Source organism: Ctenopharyngodon idella, chromosome 2 (assembly GCF_019924925.1).
Source record: "Ctenopharyngodon idella isolate HZGC_01 chromosome 2, HZGC01, whole genome shotgun sequence".
NCBI classification, from domain to species: Eukaryota; Metazoa; Chordata; class Actinopteri; order Cypriniformes; family Xenocyprididae; genus Ctenopharyngodon; species Ctenopharyngodon idella.
The window spans coordinates 4,434,987-4,453,018 of record NC_067221.1 but is presented as its reverse complement, the minus strand read 5'-3'; the positions used below and the strand labels follow the sequence as shown (position 1 = coordinate 4,453,018).

General features: G+C 38.0%; 1 protein-coding gene across 1 annotated transcript in view; it reads right to left on the bottom strand.

The window, feature by feature from the left end:
- Window positions 1-18,032, bottom strand: part of LOC127498670 (NACHT, LRR and PYD domains-containing protein 12-like) — a 135,908-nt gene that overhangs the window by 105,838 nt on the left and 12,038 nt on the right. The window contains exons 9-10 of the mRNA XM_051868283.1: window positions 11,577-11,750; window positions 11,004-11,177 (exon numbers count right to left, since the gene is read on the bottom strand). Of these exons, the coding sequence (XP_051724243.1) occupies window positions 11,004-11,177; window positions 11,577-11,750 (348 nt within the window). The remainder of the gene's footprint in view (window positions 1-11,003; window positions 11,178-11,576; window positions 11,751-18,032) is intronic.

The window sequence follows — 18,032 nt, the reverse complement described above, 5'->3', positions numbered from 1 at the left end:
ATGCATATTAGTGCACCCGTATTGTAAAGGGTTACCCGAATGTGTGTATGAATTTGTCCTACCAGTCTGTGCAGCATCTCTTTAAAGCAACACCATTGAACTTTTGGTGCTCTAGTGGTTAATAAACAAAACTGCATGCGTCTTGTGGAAGAATATTGTAGCCGGAGCTACTTCTCTCTGTTTATGTCTATGATGAGTCACGCAGGTACTGTGCTACTCTGCAGCAGTGCCGAAATGTGTCTTAATATAAACACTTATAGGTGAACCGTAGTGATTCAGGATAAGACAAAAACATGGTTTGGAAAATAGATTCATGATGTGCTTGCTCATTATATTAATTTTGTAAAATTTGAACACAAAAAAAGTTACACAGTGCAGCTTTAACAATAGTGAAGCTGGTTTTTGAGTTACTTCAAAAACAGAAATACATAACGCTATATAACTCAGTTTCTAATTGATTTTGTTTATAATTCACAGGACAACGCTGACAATGAGTTCTTATTAATGATTCTGAGTGCATGCGTGTGATCTGACTGCACGTAATGTCCAAGCTGCTGTTTGTACACGTGTGTTTAAGATTCAAGGAAGCAGCGCGTTAGATTAGAAACGGCAAATCACTAGTATGAAAAATGGTTTAAAATGTGTATTTCTTCCAATCGAAGTTGAGTATCCAGATAACATAAACTGTGCTCGTGATTTAGCGACTGAAGCGAAATTCAACCAGGGGCAGAAAAACGAAAAGGATTTGAGCTGTGCTCTTATGGTTTTGAGTCAGCAGGGTAAGTCTGCTGTATTTATACCTCTTGTCATTGGTTGAGTTGATTAACTAAATGCTCTCCATTTGTGCTAATTAGGTTAAAAAAAACCTGCTCCTCCCGAACTTTGTTAATAAAACATCATTAATCACCTCAGGAGTCATGGTCGAGGGGAAGGAAAAATCGAAAGGTTGATGGCTATTTTTATTTGCATGGTTTTTGTTTTTAATTTAACTACTATTTTTAGTATTATTACAATTATTGATAAAATAAGCTTCTAAGCTTCTAAATTCTAATCGTTTAATTTTTTTTTTTTTTTTTTTTTGATTTCTGGAAATCATCTTTAAGCATCTTATATGGGAAAGAACGCTTGATTACGGTGCAGTTGTCTGTTTTAGCAGGCTATAATGCCAACTAGTGGTAGCAGGTTTTTTTAGACAGCTGTGTGTGGATTGTGCAAGGCTAAACCGACAAAATGAAAGTCTCAAAATCCAGATGAATCAAATAGGATTGACTCAGAAATGAGTCAATGAATGCACAAGCATCACCGGATCCACAAAATCACATCTTACTCATTGCGCGCACAAATTCTGACCTACATTAATACAAAATCAAAGTTTTGTATTCACAACCATGTCTCTATTTGTACAAAATTAGTTTAAATGTAGTAATGCACATTTGGTAGTTGTGCACACATTAATAATTAGCACCAGGATTATTCATTGGTAGTTTGTGTATGGGTTGTGAAATGCTTAAAAAACCACGAAAAGAAAGTCTCAAAATCCAAAATGAATCAAATTAGATCTCAGAACTCAGAAATAATAAATGCACACGTCACCTGATCCACAAATGCACATCTTTGTTGCATGTGCAAATTATGATACACTAATACAAAAAAAAAAAAACATTTTTATTCACAAAAATGTCTATTTGTACAAATTGCTCCATATTAATTCAATTCTGAATTTTACACACACAAGTTAAAAGGCATTTGTTTGTGGATAGTAAAACATATCTCCAACATTTATCAAGTTCATAGATAATTGTGCGTGCATTTATTAATCATCATGATGCTGAAATCATCCCATATTGTCATATCATTATAAAGTAATTTGTTTGTTGACTAGATGCTGCATTAGCAGGGAAAGAACAGCAGTAGCCCTATGTTTGCCATCAAGGCTGAGAGGACGCTAACATTAGTAGTACATCAAGCGGTTAAAACAATGCGACAAATGTTTAATGTCACGAATGCTACCATCTATTTGCATTAGTTTATATTCAGCTGGTCACTCATATATAGGGTTGGGAACCAAGAACCGGTTCTTATCCAGAACCGGTAGTGTTTTTTGAAAAGTACCGGAACCGTACAAAATTTCTAAGTTTCAATTCCTAAAACTGTTCTGGTGTGATGGGTGGGCGAAGTTTGGGGAGCATATCCTTTAAAGGTGCAATATGTAGTTTTTCGTCCGCTAGAGGTCGCCTATTCAAAAAAAAAAAAAAAGGCATAGTTTGATGACGCCAAGTTTGAGCAAGGAATCTTGGGACATGTGGTCTTCACCTCACAACCGGTGGAAAAGAATCGGGATAGGACTCAGGCAGAAATCATGCTATTATTGACGTTACTGTAGTATGAAGCAGAGCAGGACCGAGTGTTGTGGGAGCTGAATGAGGCCGCTGGAGTGATTAATGAGAGACGAATGCAACACACACCTCTTGAGCAGCGGAACTTTTATTATGCCACAGTCGCCGGCGCTGCTTTCCGCTTTTTCCAGTCATGAGTATGAGGTAACGCAGCTCTGTTTATCATATTAGATACATTTGAGTTTGTTAAAAATTATGTTATAACATTACTGCTGTGAGACACTGTTGCACACTGCAGTAAGCTAGATCGATTTTAGAATATCATATTAAATGCTGGATGGCTTGTGTTGATAAATGGCATGCAATTAATTTAAAACATATTGTATGATGGAGAAAATTCTGTTTTACTGTTACTAAAAATAAAGCTGCATCTGATTATGCTATGTTAGCTACTTGACAAAATAGTGTTTTTTTTTTCTCTGAGGCATGGTAAAATCATAATACTACATAATACTAACTAAATAAATAAATAAATAAATAAAATTAGATTTAAACACTAAGACTAAACATGTTGAGCTATATAACAATAATTCGTTTTCTGTCTATAAATGTATCAAAGATGATGTTCCCTGGTCTAATAAAACATGTAATATATTAAAGTGTCTTTGGTGTTTCCATGGTTTCTACAAAATAAAACCGAAAACAAAGGGTAACGCGGATATGACGCCAATGACAGGCGACTCGCTGACACATCCCGAATCCCGGAGCAATTTCTCATGATTTAAGACATTTGGGATATTGTAAGTACTCAAGTGAACAAAATATATAACACTGGCCCAGTGGTTTTTGGATATTTTAATGCAAAAATCTTGCATATTACAGCTTTAATACAGACGTCTCACCTCTTAAATACTATAGCAATGAATGCACTGAAAAGCCCTTGCACTACTCATACAGGTGCTGGTCATATAATTAGAATATAATCAAAAAGTTGATTTATTTCACTAATTCCATTCAAAAAGTGAAACTTGTATATTATATTCATTCATTACACACAGACTGATATATTTCAAATGTTTATTTCTTTTAATTTTGATGATTATAACTGACAACTAAGGAAAATCCCAAATTCAATATCTCAGAAAATTAGAATATTACTTAAGACCAATACAAAGAAAGGATTTTTAGAAATCTTGGCCAACTGAAAAGTATGAACATGAAAAGTATGAGCATGTACAGCACTCAATACTTAGTTGGGGCTCCTTTTGCCTGAATTACTGCAGCAATGCGGCGTGGCATGGAGTCGATCAGTCTGTGGCACTGCTCAGGTGTTATAAGAGCCCAGGTTGCTCTGATAGTGGCCTTCAGCTCTTCTGCATTGTTGGGTCTGGCATATCGCATCTTCCTCTTCACAATACCCCATCGATTTTCTATGGGGTTAAGGTCAGGCGAGTTTGCTGGCCAATTAAGAACAGGGATACCATGGTCCTTAAACCAGGTACTGGTAGCTTTGGCACTGTGTGCAGGTGCCAAGTCCTGTTGGAAAATGAAATCTGCATCTCCATAAAGTTGGTCAGCAGCAGGAAGCATGAAGTGCTCTAAACTTCCTGGTATACGGCTGCGTTGACCTTGGACCTCAGAAAACACAGTGGACCAACACCAGCCGATGACATGGCACCCCAAACCATCACTGACTGTGGAAACTTTACACTGGACCTCAAGCAACGTAGATTGTGTGCCTCTCCTCTCTTCCTCCAGACTCTGGGACCCTGATTTCCAAAGGAAATGCAAAATTTACTTTCATCAGAGAACATAACTTTGGACCACTCAGAAGCAGTCCAGTCCTTTTTGTCTTTAGCCCAGGCGAGACGCTTCTGATGCTGTCTGTTGTTCTGTTGTTCAGAGTGGCTTGACACAAGGAATGCGACAGCTGAAACTCCTTGTCTTGCATACATCTGTGCGTAGTGGTTCTTGAAGCACTGACTCCAGCTGCAGTCCACTCTTTGTGAATCTCCCCAACATTTTTAAATGGGTTTTGTTTCACAATCCTCTCCAGGGTGCTGTTATCCCTATTGCTTGTACACTTTTTTTCTACCACATCTTTTTACTTCCCTTCGCCTCTCTATTAATGTGCTTGGACACAGAGCTCTGTGAACAGCCAGCCTCTTTTGCAATGACCTTTTGTGTCTTGCCCTCCTTGTGCAAGGTGTCAATGGTCATCTTTTGGACAACTGTCAAGTCAGCAGTCTTCCCCATGATTGTGTAGCCTACAGAACTAGACTGAGAGACCATTTAAAGGCCTTTGCAGGTGTTTTGAGTTAATTAGCTGATTAGAGTGTGGCACCAGGTGTCTTCAATATTGAACCTTTTCACAATATTCTAATTTTCTGAGATACTGAATTTGGTATTTTCCTTAGTTGTCAGTTATAATCATCAAAATTAAAAGAAATAAACATTTGAAATATATCAGTCTGTGTGTAATGAATGAATATAATATACAAGTTTCACTTTTTGAATGGAATTAGTGAAATAAATCAACTTTTTGATGATATTCTAATTATATGACCAGCACCTGTATATGTCAGATATCAATGCAGAGAGAGAGAGAGAGAGAGAGAGAGAGAGAGAGATAGATAGAGAGAGAGAGAGAGAGAGAGAGAGAGAGAGAGAGAGAGAGAGAGAGACAGAGAGAGAGAGATGCACAAAGCTGCATGATTAATCTTTAACAGATCGCGTTCTCGATTTCATCATCCACATGATCTAATTTCTAAATGACAACGATTCGCCCATGTATAATAAGCAGCTGTCATGCTAGATATAAACAGCTTCACAAACAATCTTTTCAAACACAGTATCATTATTTCTGTTACAAATATTCCAATTATAACAAGTATACAAAAGTTTATTATTCAGATATAAACGCTGATGTCTACATTACCGATGAAAATAGAATAAATCACCTTTTGAATGCATCTGGGTGCTTCAAAAATAATGACTGTATCAATTGCATTGTTACGCCACTAGGTGGCAACAAATTACTGCTGAAAATGTATCTATCACTGAATCATTCTTTCAGAAACAAGTGTTTATGAATCCAACTTACTTTCACCTGTCTGGTTTTTGAAAGGATGTTGGCAGATTCCTATCTCCCCTTGAGATAGGACACAAACCAGTTTAAAGCTGTTCCCCTAATGTAGAGGTCTGCGCGGGACTGTTTTTTCGTCCCGCTCCCACCCGCTCCCGCAAGGTTCTATTCCGCACGGACCCGCTCCTGCCTAAAATTCACTCTGTGTTCAACCGCTATCCACATATAGTGACTTTCTTCCCGACCCGACAGGTCCCGCTAAATTTAGATTGTTTCCAGAATCTCGCATTTAAACTTCCCCAAAAGTAAGAGCGTGATTGGGGATAACAAATATAAAATGTTGCCTAGCATATACAAGATTTTTATTTGTTATTTGTCTTATGATGCTGTCAACACCCAAAAAAATGTCAGAGGAAAAATGTATCAAAGAATATTGGGCTAAATATCACAGAGAAAAAATAGGCTAAATTAAATAGGCTAAGACCAAGGACTATAGGCTAAGCCAAAAATATAAAACTGTTGGCTTACTAGCTATACTGCAAAATTAAATCTTTTCTAACATCCACGCAAGAACAGAATAACGCTGACTGACGTCCATTTCAGAATCTCTCTCCTCCCAAATCCGATCACAAAGGATGAATGTTCTCTGAAGGTGGACTCCCGCAGACCTCTAATGCAAAGAACATATCTTGCCAGGTTTCTCAGGACAAGGAACTGAGGACTGTGTGAACGCCACCACTGCAGAAAGTTTTGTTCACTTCAAGTTCAAGCGCAGATGCACTGATGTCAAAGCATCTTGGGAGCGACTGGGTTATTGTCAGACCGCCCGCTCCCGCCTAAAGTACACTATAGTTACCGACCACAATCCGGCTTTCATTCAAAATTGAATCCCGCGCAGCAAGAAATCTTATCAGGGATCTCTACCCTAATGCCAATATATTGCTCAAGATACTTCAGTAAAATAGAGTGATCGATAGTGTCAAAGGCTGCACTTAGATCCAAGATCAATATATGTATAAATATATTCATATTTATATATTTATTTCATTTAGTACATTTTCATGGTTCAGTACTTTTCTGTAATAAAGTTCAGTACTGTTTTACTTATAGTGTCATGTTTGTTTTTTATCCATTTTAAAAATCACCTTGGGCGCAAAGTTTGGCGTTCTCATGTCCTCGTGTTTTAGATCTTCACTCTTTTGATTTAACTTGGTTTTAAGTTATTTTAGGTGAACTCTATGTTTGACAAGGCGCTTATACAAAAATGGATTTTATGTGCCTCATTGCCATGTGGACTCTGTTTAATCTATGGTGTGGTTGTGACGCCTATGATTTCGAGGACCAAGGTCGGATGCACTACTCGAGAGAGGTGCTGCTCCAGCTTAATTGTGGGAGTTTGATGCACATGGGGGATTTTGTCCAACGACTCCAACAACTCCCGGACTTTTGAGACAACCCGACGAAAGGCAGGGAAACGCGGGAAAAACGACAGGAAGGACGTTGAAAGCAAGTTGGATGTTGAACTTTTAGCAGTATCACTGCGTCTTTTTTATTTGCCTCGAGAGTTCCCACAAATCTTTATGATTGTAGTGTATATCCATCCAAAGGCAGATGCTGTTTCTGCTACCAAAACAATTTTTGAGGTGGCACAAAAAACTACAGTCAATTTCACCCGAAGCACGGGTTTTTATATTGGGTGATTTTAATCATGTGTCACTGAAAAAAGCACTGGCACATTATTATCAATATGTCACCTGCCCAACCAGACGGAATAAAACACTAGATTTGTGTTATGGATCAGTGAGGGATGCCTACAAATCACTTCCATTACCTCCATTGGGCTCGACCGATCACAATTGTATTTTTATTGCCTACATATAAGACTGTTTTAAGGAGAGAACAAATACAAACTAAAGATGTGAAGGTTTGGACTGAAGACGCGGTGCTCTGTTTACAAGAGTGTTATGATTGCACAGACTGGAATATGTTTAATGAAAGTGATCTGGATGAACTTACTGATGTGACTTGTTCCTATGTTGCCTTTTGTAGAGACATGATAATTCTTTGTAAAAGGGTCACAATTTATCCAAACAACAAGCCATGGGTGACCAAATCTGTTAAATCTAGCATAGAACATAAGAGATCTGTGTTTAAACAAAGTGATTCTAGTGATCTGTATAAACAAACAGCCACCAGGGAGCTGAAAGCAGAAATTCTAAAGGCAAAAGAGAATTATAAAGTGAGATTAGAGAGTCAAATGGCTGCTAATAAGCTGGGTTCAGCCTGGTCCAGTATGAAAAATATATTAGGGTATGGTAGTTCAAAGCATAATAACCAGGTTGTTCTCGACGAGTATAATTCAGATTTAGAATTTGCGAATACACTGAATGTTTTTTATAATCATTTTGATATAATTGATTTTAGTAAGGAAATACATGACTTTCGTTACAAGCTTGATGATAGCCAGCATTTTTGTATAGATCAAAAGGAGGTGGAGAGGGCATTTTCTTTGGTTAGAATGAATAAAAGTTATGGGCCCGATAACATTTGTGGGCGGGTACTCAAGTTATGTGCTAGAGAATTGAGTCCTGTATTTCACTACATTTTTAACATGTCTCTGAGGGTACAGCATGTACAAAAGGTATGGAAAGATGTAATGATTGTCCCTGTTCTGAAATTTAGTTGCCCTAGGATGCTAAATGATTTTAGACCGGTGGCTCTTACATCTGTTTTAATGAAGATTCTTGAAAGATTTGTGAAATCTGAGATATTGAGGACAACTGAGTGTTTATTAGATCCGATACAGTTTGCCTACAGATCCAAAAGATCATAGAGGATGCCACGATCAACCTGATAAATTTACTTCTGAAACATTTGGAGGGGAAGGGATCTCATGCAAGACTTCTATTTGTAGATTTTTCCTCTGCTTTTAACACAATCCAACCTCACATCTTAATAAGTAGGCTATTAGAACAATTTAAACTGAGTAATAATTTACTTGGATGGATTCTAAACTTTCTAACTAATAGGACACAAACAGTGAAAATAAATAATACTTTATCTGCACAGGTTTCTTCCTCCACTGGTTCGCCACAAGGATGTGTACTTTCTCCCTTACTGTTTATTCTCTATACAAACGTGTCAAAGTAGTCTTGAAAATCGTTTTATTTTTAAGTACGCAGATGATACTGTAATTGTCAGTTTACTTAAGAAAAATAAGATTTGTCATGGACCAGTCATTAATGACTTTGTAGAGTGGTGTGAGGAGTCTCACCTTCATTTGAATGTATTGAAGACCAAGGATATGTTAATTGATTTTAGGAAGAATGTTTCTATGCATGAAGTCACAATTCATGGTCAAACAGTGGAGTGTGTGCAATCTTATAAGTACTTGGGGGCAATCATAGACACAAAGTTGAGTTTTGAAGCCAACTGTGAAGCAGTGTGTAAAAAAGGGCATCAATGTTTGTTCTTTTTAAGGAAACTGTGCAAATTTCAAATCGATAAAACACTGTTAATTTTGTTTTATCGTGCTTTTATTGAATCTATTTTGCCTTTCTCTATGGTGTCCTGGTATGGGAACTTATCTTTAAAGAGCCGGAACTCTATTAACCAAATTGTGAATTGGTCTAGTAGGCTGATTCGGGAGCCGCAACTTAAACCTGCTTCGCTGTATACCAGGCAGGTACAGTGATTGGGTGTCTCAATTTTAAGTGACAGGCAACATCCCCTGTATTAAGAGTTCCAGCACCTTCTCTCCAATCAATGGTTTACAATACCGCAGTGCACAACAGGCAATATAAGAACAGCTTTGTCCCAGTAGTGATTAATCTTTTAAACAGCATTGAGATGAAGTAATGGGTTTGTTACAATGTTATTTTAGTGTGCGGTTGTTTTTTAGTGTTTTGTGTAAAATCTGTCTATTGTATTGTTTTATATGTATGGGAAAAGCCCGAACTTGATCACTGAAACCTAATTTACCTACAGGTATAAAAAAGGAACCTGAACCATCGGTTGATTAATCGGTTATCGGCATGTACGGTACAACCTAGTTATCGGTATCTGTAAAATCCGTAAAAATCGGTTGACCTCTACTCATAAGAACAGAAACGTCCCACAGAGCAGAAGGGCAAAGGCTCAATAGATCATGATTTTCAGCATGAACAGAGTGTGAAATTAAAGGGATAGTTCATCCAAAAATAAAAATGATCCCATAATTGACTATCTTCTTTCAGACTAACACAATCCGAGATATATTTAAAAAATATCCTTAGTCTTCCAATGTTTATAATGGATGTGAATGGTTACTTAAATTCTGAAGACAGAAAAATGCGTCCATCCATAAAAAAAAAAAACTCTAGAGGGTTAATAAAGGCCTTTTGAAGTGAAGGGATGTGGTTTTGTAAGAAAAATATCCATATTTAAAACTTTATAAATTCAAATAACTAGCTTCCGGCAGACGGCCACGCGCAGAATGCGCAAGTTGACTTGCGCCAAATGAGTAACCCGTGACGGGATGTATGACGCAGGATGTAGGAGTATTGTAAGCTTAGACGCCTCTCATGATTCAAACAAATAGGGCTGTGCAACAAATTCAAGCTCCTCTTCTCTTATATCGAAGTCCTCTGACATTTCTCTTTAAAATTCCTCGTTTTATACTTCTAATTCGTGACCGGTGTTTTGTTTTGCTCTCTTCTCTGCACCTCCGCGTTCGTCACTGCATCATTGCGTGGGGTCAAAGGTTGCTCTTCTGCCCAAACTGACGTGTGCAACATGCGTACGGTCATCTGCCGGAAGCTAGTTATTTGAATTTATAAAGTTTTAAATATGGATATTTTTCTTAAAAAAACGCATTGCTTCGCTTCAGAAGGCTTTTATTAACCCCCTGGAACTGCATGGATTACTTTTTTTATGGATGGATGCATTTTTTCTGTCTTCAGAATTTGGGCTACCATTCACATCCATTATAAACCTTGGAGGACTAAGGATATTTTTAAATATATCTCAGATTGTGTTTGTCTGAAAGAAGATAGTCATATACACTTAGGATGGCTTGAGGGTGAGTAAATCATGGGGAAATTTTCATTTTTGGGTGAACTAGCCTCAAGATATTTCTGGCTTTTAAGCAGGAGGAGAGAGAAACATCAGCAGAGAAAACCGGCTTGTGAAACAGCATGTTTGTGAACATCTGGAGACTCATAGACCTGCTGTAGAGATACAGTGAATCTGGGCTTGATGGAAAACAACTGTGTTCAGAAAACAATGTGACTGAAAGGTTATCTAGAATTTTTAATGAGAAGTGTGCACAAAAACAAAATTGTGCATGTTAATTGTCGAGGTATACCATACTCCAGAATAGCACATATACTGACCCATAATGTCTATTTGACCTGTAGCTTGAACCACAACTAAACTGTGTTGACGGTTATCATCATCATGTCAGAACCTGCAGCATCTGATCTGATCTTGATCATTTTGATGCAACAAATTGTCCAGCTTATTGTGTAACTAAAATAATGTATTTCATATAAATATTTATCCTACATATAACCTGTTTTGTTAATTATTTCATCCCGTCTCACCTCAGTGTCTTCAGCTGACAGTTTGGATCCTGTAGTAAATCACTGAGCTCCTTCACTCCTGATTGTCCAGGATCATTTCCTGTGAGATCCAGCTCTATCAGGTGTGAAGGGTTTGATCTCAGAGCTGAAGCCAGAGCTTTATAACCTTCTTCTGTTACACTGCAGTTAGAGAGTCTAGAACAGGAATGAAAACATTCAGATGAATAATCAGTTAAAAATGAACAATAGAAATCCTCAAAGTGAATTTTATTTTGTTCTTTGTATAAATGTATTGAAAGTTAGTTGCAAAAACTGACAACTGAATATGGAGGCAAACAAAAGACACAGAGAACTTTAATATGTTAGACATCAACATCACTTTCAATGTTTCAATTATCTAAAACTGTAGAGCTGTGAAAGTCTTTGATCTGAATGATTCATAACAAACAACCTGCAAATGGTCAAAATATGAGAAAATTAAAGTTTGGGAATGACCTAATTAAAGTCCAGACTTCAACTCAGGCTCATTTTGAGATATTGAATATAAAGTGATTTTAAGCATTTTGATTCTTGTATGAGAAGAATGTTACTGACCTCAATCTCTCCAGTTTACAGTGTGAATCCTTCAGTACGTCACATAATAGCTTCACTCCTGTGTTTCCTAGTTTATTCCAGCTCAGGTTCAGCTCTCTCAGGTGTGACAGGTTTGATTTCAGAGCTGAAGTCAGGATGACACACTGTTCCTCTGTAGTACTGCATCTATACAGACTGAAGACAGAAAGAGAAGAGACAATGACTCAGATCTATAGCTATGTTTCCATCCATCTATTTTTATGTGCATTTTGGGATATTGCATTAAAAAAACGAAACAAACAAACAAACAAAAAAGCTGGATGGAAACACCAAGGTGCGCATATTTCAGGGGTGGTTAAACCTCGGTCCTATAGAGCCACAGTCCTGCAGAGTTCAGCTCCAACCCTAATCAAACACACCTGAACAAGCTAATCAAGGTTGAAAGGTTGCTAGAAAGCTATAGTCAGGTGAGTTTTTAATCAGGGTTGGAGCTCTGCAGGACTGAGGCTCCCCAGGACCGGAGTTTGCCACCCCTGGCATAGATTTTTAAAAAAGGCATAAAAAAAACTTATGTAACAGGATATAAGTTAACTTATGTAACAGGATATAACAAGATGTAATACAAGTCTCTGGTGTCCCCAGAATGTGTCTGTGAAGTTTCAACTCAAAATACCCCACAGATCATTTATTATAGCTTGTCAAATTTGCCTCTGTTTTGGTGTGAGCAAACAGCTTTTACAGCAACTTTTGTTTTTCTTAGTGATATTTATTTGCACACAAGTTAAATTTACAATTCAGTTAAGCGCACAAGTTTTTTTATGCACATTTTTAGAATCTATGCACATCTTGGCTTTCCATCCAAAATTTTTTTTGTATGCAATATCCCAAAATGCACATAAAAATAGATGGATGGAAACATAGTAATGTCACCCTTGGCTTGCCCACTGGGACAAATGTGTTTATGTAAACACAATGCATTTATGTTGTTTTCAGACACATTGTCGACTCACTAACACTTTACAATAAACTTTCATTTGTTCACATTAACTACATTAGTTAACATGAACCAATGATGGACAATACTAGTACAGCATTTAATAACCTTAATGTAAGTTGCAACATTTACTAATACAGTTTTAAATACAAGTTTTCTGTTAATGTGACCGATTGAAATATGTATTTAAAAAAAAAATCATGAATCTGTGAAACAGTGAAAATAATGTACATTAATTCCATTTTGAATATGTTTAAAACGGTTTATAAAATGTATATATGTCATTTGTTTGACATTTTGGTTAATCTGTGTTCTATTAGTTTGGCACAATGCAATGTGCAGTCGATTACTCTTGTCTGCTTGAACACTAGGGGGAGAACTCGCAGGGTTTCTTCATTCCACATAAAGTTCGCAGTGGGGAAACTTCAGTGAGTTTTGTGGTTTCATCTTCTCCCTCTTTTCAGGGGTAGTATAACATTTGGAGGCACCGGGATCTACTCTTCGGAGGCCGATCGTCACTTACCTAGCAGACAACTTCTGATGCAGTACATCTCCTAAAACAACCCAGATCAACAGTGGAGTGGAAAGAGTTCCTGCAGTAAAGGCAAGAAAGAGAAAGAACCGTAAACCTGATGCCACAGAGATCATCAGGTTCGGTCAGTCTCAAGTAAGCCACTACTCAGTGAAAAGGTCCACTCTAGCATCAAAATGGAGACGAGTGCTAGAGGAAATGCAAGTTGAGGTCATCGGCATGTTAAATCTCCTAACCAAAGACAAACTTTCTTAGTGTTTGTGAGTTCCTGAACATAGCAGTTTGAAAGAAAGTTCCATCTAAACCACGCATGTCTCTGATCTCTCACATCCTTCAACATCTTGAAGAGGACATAACAGAGCTAGAAGATGGTGGCATGTCCAAACTGTTAAGACTGAGAGATAAAATTATAGAATTAAATACAGTCACTGAAAATGAAACAACAGGCCAAATCGAAATTCCTGAAAGAGAACAATTACAGAGGGAGTTAGATGAGCTAAAGAGCACAGTGAATGAAACACAAATTGAGTGAAATTCAACAACTGGATGAATTGAGCACAAAACAAAGCAGTGTCCAGCCTCAAACACAAATTGCTGCACACCCCCAACATTTAGTGAATGTTCAAAACTCAAGCCCACCTTGGCGCAAAGATTAAAAAAAATTCTGGACAAATCAGTGAGCCAGGTTAAAAAGAGAAATTAACCTTTTCAAGTTTGGTACACCAAATTGAGAATGGTCTGAGCAGAGGCTACCCAGAGTGTAAGATTTGTGATGCAGACATTCGTGCCATTTTCCCAGGCTTACAGTTAGGAAGCTATTTAGAAGGAAAGCCCAACCTGGCTCTACCTTCACTCAGATGAATTCTGCACTCTCACTTCCAAGAAAAAAGTGCAACTGAACTTTATAAGCAACTTACCTCTGAATATGAAGGGAACAAAGAAACACTGCAGATTTTCCTAATGCGTGTTCTGGACCTGCGTCAGAAAGTCTTATTTGCATCCCAAGAAGCAGAATCAGGTTTCAAATATGATCCAGCATTAGATCAGAGCAGAAGGATAAAAGAAAAGAAAACCAACGTGCAGCACACAACTACTGTTGTCCATTCAGTTAAGTCCAGTGATAAAGCCACCGATAAGAAATCCAGTGCGACTTCAAGCTTACCAAAAATATCTTCCAGTGTGCTGTCAGAACTTAAAGAACTGATGTAGTGTCACTAAAAACACTCAGTGCTGAAATAGCTCACATCAGAGTATCATTGCAGCAACCAGCCTTTGCCTCACCACAATGCTCCGTTCCTGCACAGAGAGCCTCTGATAAAGAAATTGTTCAGTGTCAAGTGCAGCCACATTGGACATCACCAGGTTTCAACCCAGTGAGACCCCAGTATATCCCCCAGCACTATTATGCACCAGCTCCTCGTTCCCAAGCAAGAAAATGCTTTAATTGTCAGCTGTGAAGAATAGAGAACCGCTGCACGCATTGTTTTTGATGTGGCAGTGACGAGCATTTACAAGCAAGATGCAGGATTCATGGCATTAAGCCTTCAAGAGAGGGTAACCAGATCCACTGACCAGTCCCAAAGATGCGCAGCCTGTGAAAGAACAGAGAAGCAAATTAAGCAGTGTTCACAATGTAAAAAGGTACTGTATTGTTCTAAGACATGCCAAACTTATCACTGGGCTGAACACAAGCAAACTTGTATCAACACACCTAGGCCAGTGTCAAATTCCTACCTGATGATGAGGGTCCAAGCCCCACACACCCAAGTTAAACTGCATTCCCCTGTGACATCACTAGTTCTCAGGTATGTGTCATTGATGAAGCGTGGAAACAGGAATACCTACCTCAAGTCCCATTGAGAGATTTTTCTGACATTCTTGAGGCTTCAAATACGCTGAACCTTGTGGCTGCCAACGGCATCGATATGCCTTTTATTGGATATGTTGAAGTGACCTTCAGATTATCCTCACAAGCATTTCACCGTACTGAACTTGTTATTCCCATACTCGTAGCAAGGGGTCAAAACCTCTCTCACACTATCATAGGTTTCAATGTGATAGAGCAAATGATGAACTCCACTGAACAAGTTCAACCAAGTACTGTAAGCATCAACATGCTTGAGAGAACCATGAAAGCCGCATTCCCCAGACTAAAGTGGAGCAAAGTCCAGACATTTATCAAACTTGTGAGTGCAGAGAGCTCATGTGAATACACAGTAAAGACCATGAAAGAGTATGTTAACATCCCCAAACAGAGTACTGTGTAGGTCTCATGCCGAGTGTACATGCAGCCAGTTAAAGAGGATAGTACACTCATTTTTGAACCTGATGTGAATCCCTGCTGGGCAGACGGGCTTGAATTCACAGAAAGTTTAGTGAGGCTGAAAAGAAGGGCTCCAACAAATATCACAATTCAGGTATACAATAACACTGATCACAATATCACTCTTATGGGTCAGACTCAGATCAGAATTAGATTTCCATTTTGTATCACCACAAGTACCTCAACCAAACCATGTTGTTCAACCTGAAAGTCTCGAACCACTACTTACCACTACCACAATAGAATCTGTACTGACCCCAGGACTCTACATTTGGATATACAAACGACCAACGATTCTGTTAAAGAACTAAAAGAAGAAGTTGAAAAGCTAGCCAACACGGCAAAACAGACATGTGACCGGGTCGATTCCGTTCAAGCAGCTGCGCGTGAGGATAGGAGGACAGTCACAAACTCAGAAATCAGCTGGAACAACTCACCGAAAAAATGACAGACATTGAAGACAGGAGCAGGAGAAATAACGTACAACTGGTGGGTCTGCCGGAGGGGGCGGAAGGCTCCGATGCAGCTGGCTTCCTCAGAGCTAATCTTTCCAAGTGGATCCCTTCACGGAACCCTGACATCGAGACAGACCGGGCCCATCGCATGTATGATGGAAGGAAAAACTCCGATCAACTGCGCACTCTCATCTTCCGTGTACTAAGATGGCATGACAGGTCGGCGATCCTGAAGGGTGCTCAGCAGGCGTATCTGGTGAAATACATGCAGGTCAGTGTCACGCTACTATTTTTTTCCTGAGTTTAGTCCAGCCACAACTAACAAAAGAAAGAGCTTCAACCCAGTCTTGAAGATGATGACAGCACTCGGTCTCCAGCCCTTCCTCATCTATCCAGCGGCAATTAAACTACAACACAAAGGTGAACAGATGATGTTCGACTCTCCTCAAAAAGTGGAGAATTTTGTCAGTTCCTTCTTAGAAGACCGTCTCCATCCCTTCATCCCTTCAGCTTAATGACGGGATGAAGTTTGTGATGATTCTAACTGCCCTGAAGAGAACAATAACAAGGTGGCCATGGGCACTTGTTAATTTCTTTTTGGAATCTTGTCCTTGTCCTGTACACTCGGCCACTGATTTATTTATTTATTTATTTTCTGGCAAATGAAGAGCAGGTTTGATCACTACACTGCTGGCTCAGTGGGCCCTTGGAGACATGTTATGCGTTGAAGTGGACTGGTCACGGATCAACATTTGTTTCTGTTTGTGCAGACCTACATTCTCGGTAATGTGCAGCCTGCTCTGTTTTTTGTACATAGTTGTTTGTTGTTCCTTTTTCTTGTTTTATTTTTTCCCTTCAACAGACATCAACACTTTTATTTAGCTTGCTTTTCTATTAAAAGGATTATGCATCGCGATGGATTGGTATCTAGGATACGTCTGTATCATCGGGTACTTCTCTCTACATGTTTTGGGAATGTCCAATTGTTGTTAACCTATGGACTCATGTGAATTCTGTTTTGTCCTTTTTACTGCAAATTGATTACATCTCTAATCCGGGTTTATGTTTTCTCAATGACGATTCTAACTCCTATATAGGTTCATTACAAAAGAGACTGTTGTTTGCTGGTTTTTGCAGCTGCAGGGTGGACAGTGATACAGAGATGGTTTGCTCCGCACACGTGTGCAGAAGCATATTGGATTCATAGCCTCCTTAGAGTAGTGACTTGTTGGATGTGCAGCAGCACGAATTGACAGGGCTGGGTCCAGTACTATTGATGCATGGCAATGTTTTTTTTTTTTTTTTTTTTTTTACACATTTATGCTATAAATAAACAAAAATAACCTAGTAATTAATGATTAACTGAATGTACAGTAAATGCATTTTAGTCATGATCTACAACTTAATAAGCCATATATTATTTTTGTGTAGTGATGTAATTATATTTCTGTGCCATTCTATTAACTTAACTGAACAATAAGCTAGGAATTACTGCTGGTTTTCAGTTGTAAATTGCTAAAATAGTAAAATAAGGACAATTTGACCCCCTGTTTCAAAGTGAAAGATATAAGGCACTTATTAAGTGATATTCAAGTTTGACCAGAATAAGCCAATAATTATGGCTAATTTGCCACTAATACAGTACTAATAAAGGCATTTTGACCCCCTATTCTAAAGTGAAAGTTAAATCCTCATTATGGCACTTATTGACTGATATTCAAGTTTATTGACCAGAATAAGCTAATGATTAAGGCTAAATGGCCATTAATACGGTACTAATTAAGACAATTTTACCCCCATTGTAAAGTAAAAGTTACATCCTCAATTAAGGTACTTATTGAATGGTCTCATTGTTATACAAGTATTAATACATAACTTTATAAATTTACATAAATTTATAACTGAAAACCAGCAGTAATTAAACAATTACAAGCTTATTGTTCAGTTAAGTTAATAGAATGGCACAGAAATATAATTACATCACTACACAAAAATAATATATGGCTTATTAAGTTGTAGATAATGACTAAAAGGTGTTTACTGTACATTCAGTTAATCATTAACTACTAGGTTATTTTTGTTTATTTATAGCATAAATGTGTATGTTTAATAATTTGTAAATAAGGGCTAATATGCCCTACTATATGTTAAGTTAATCATTAATTACTATTGT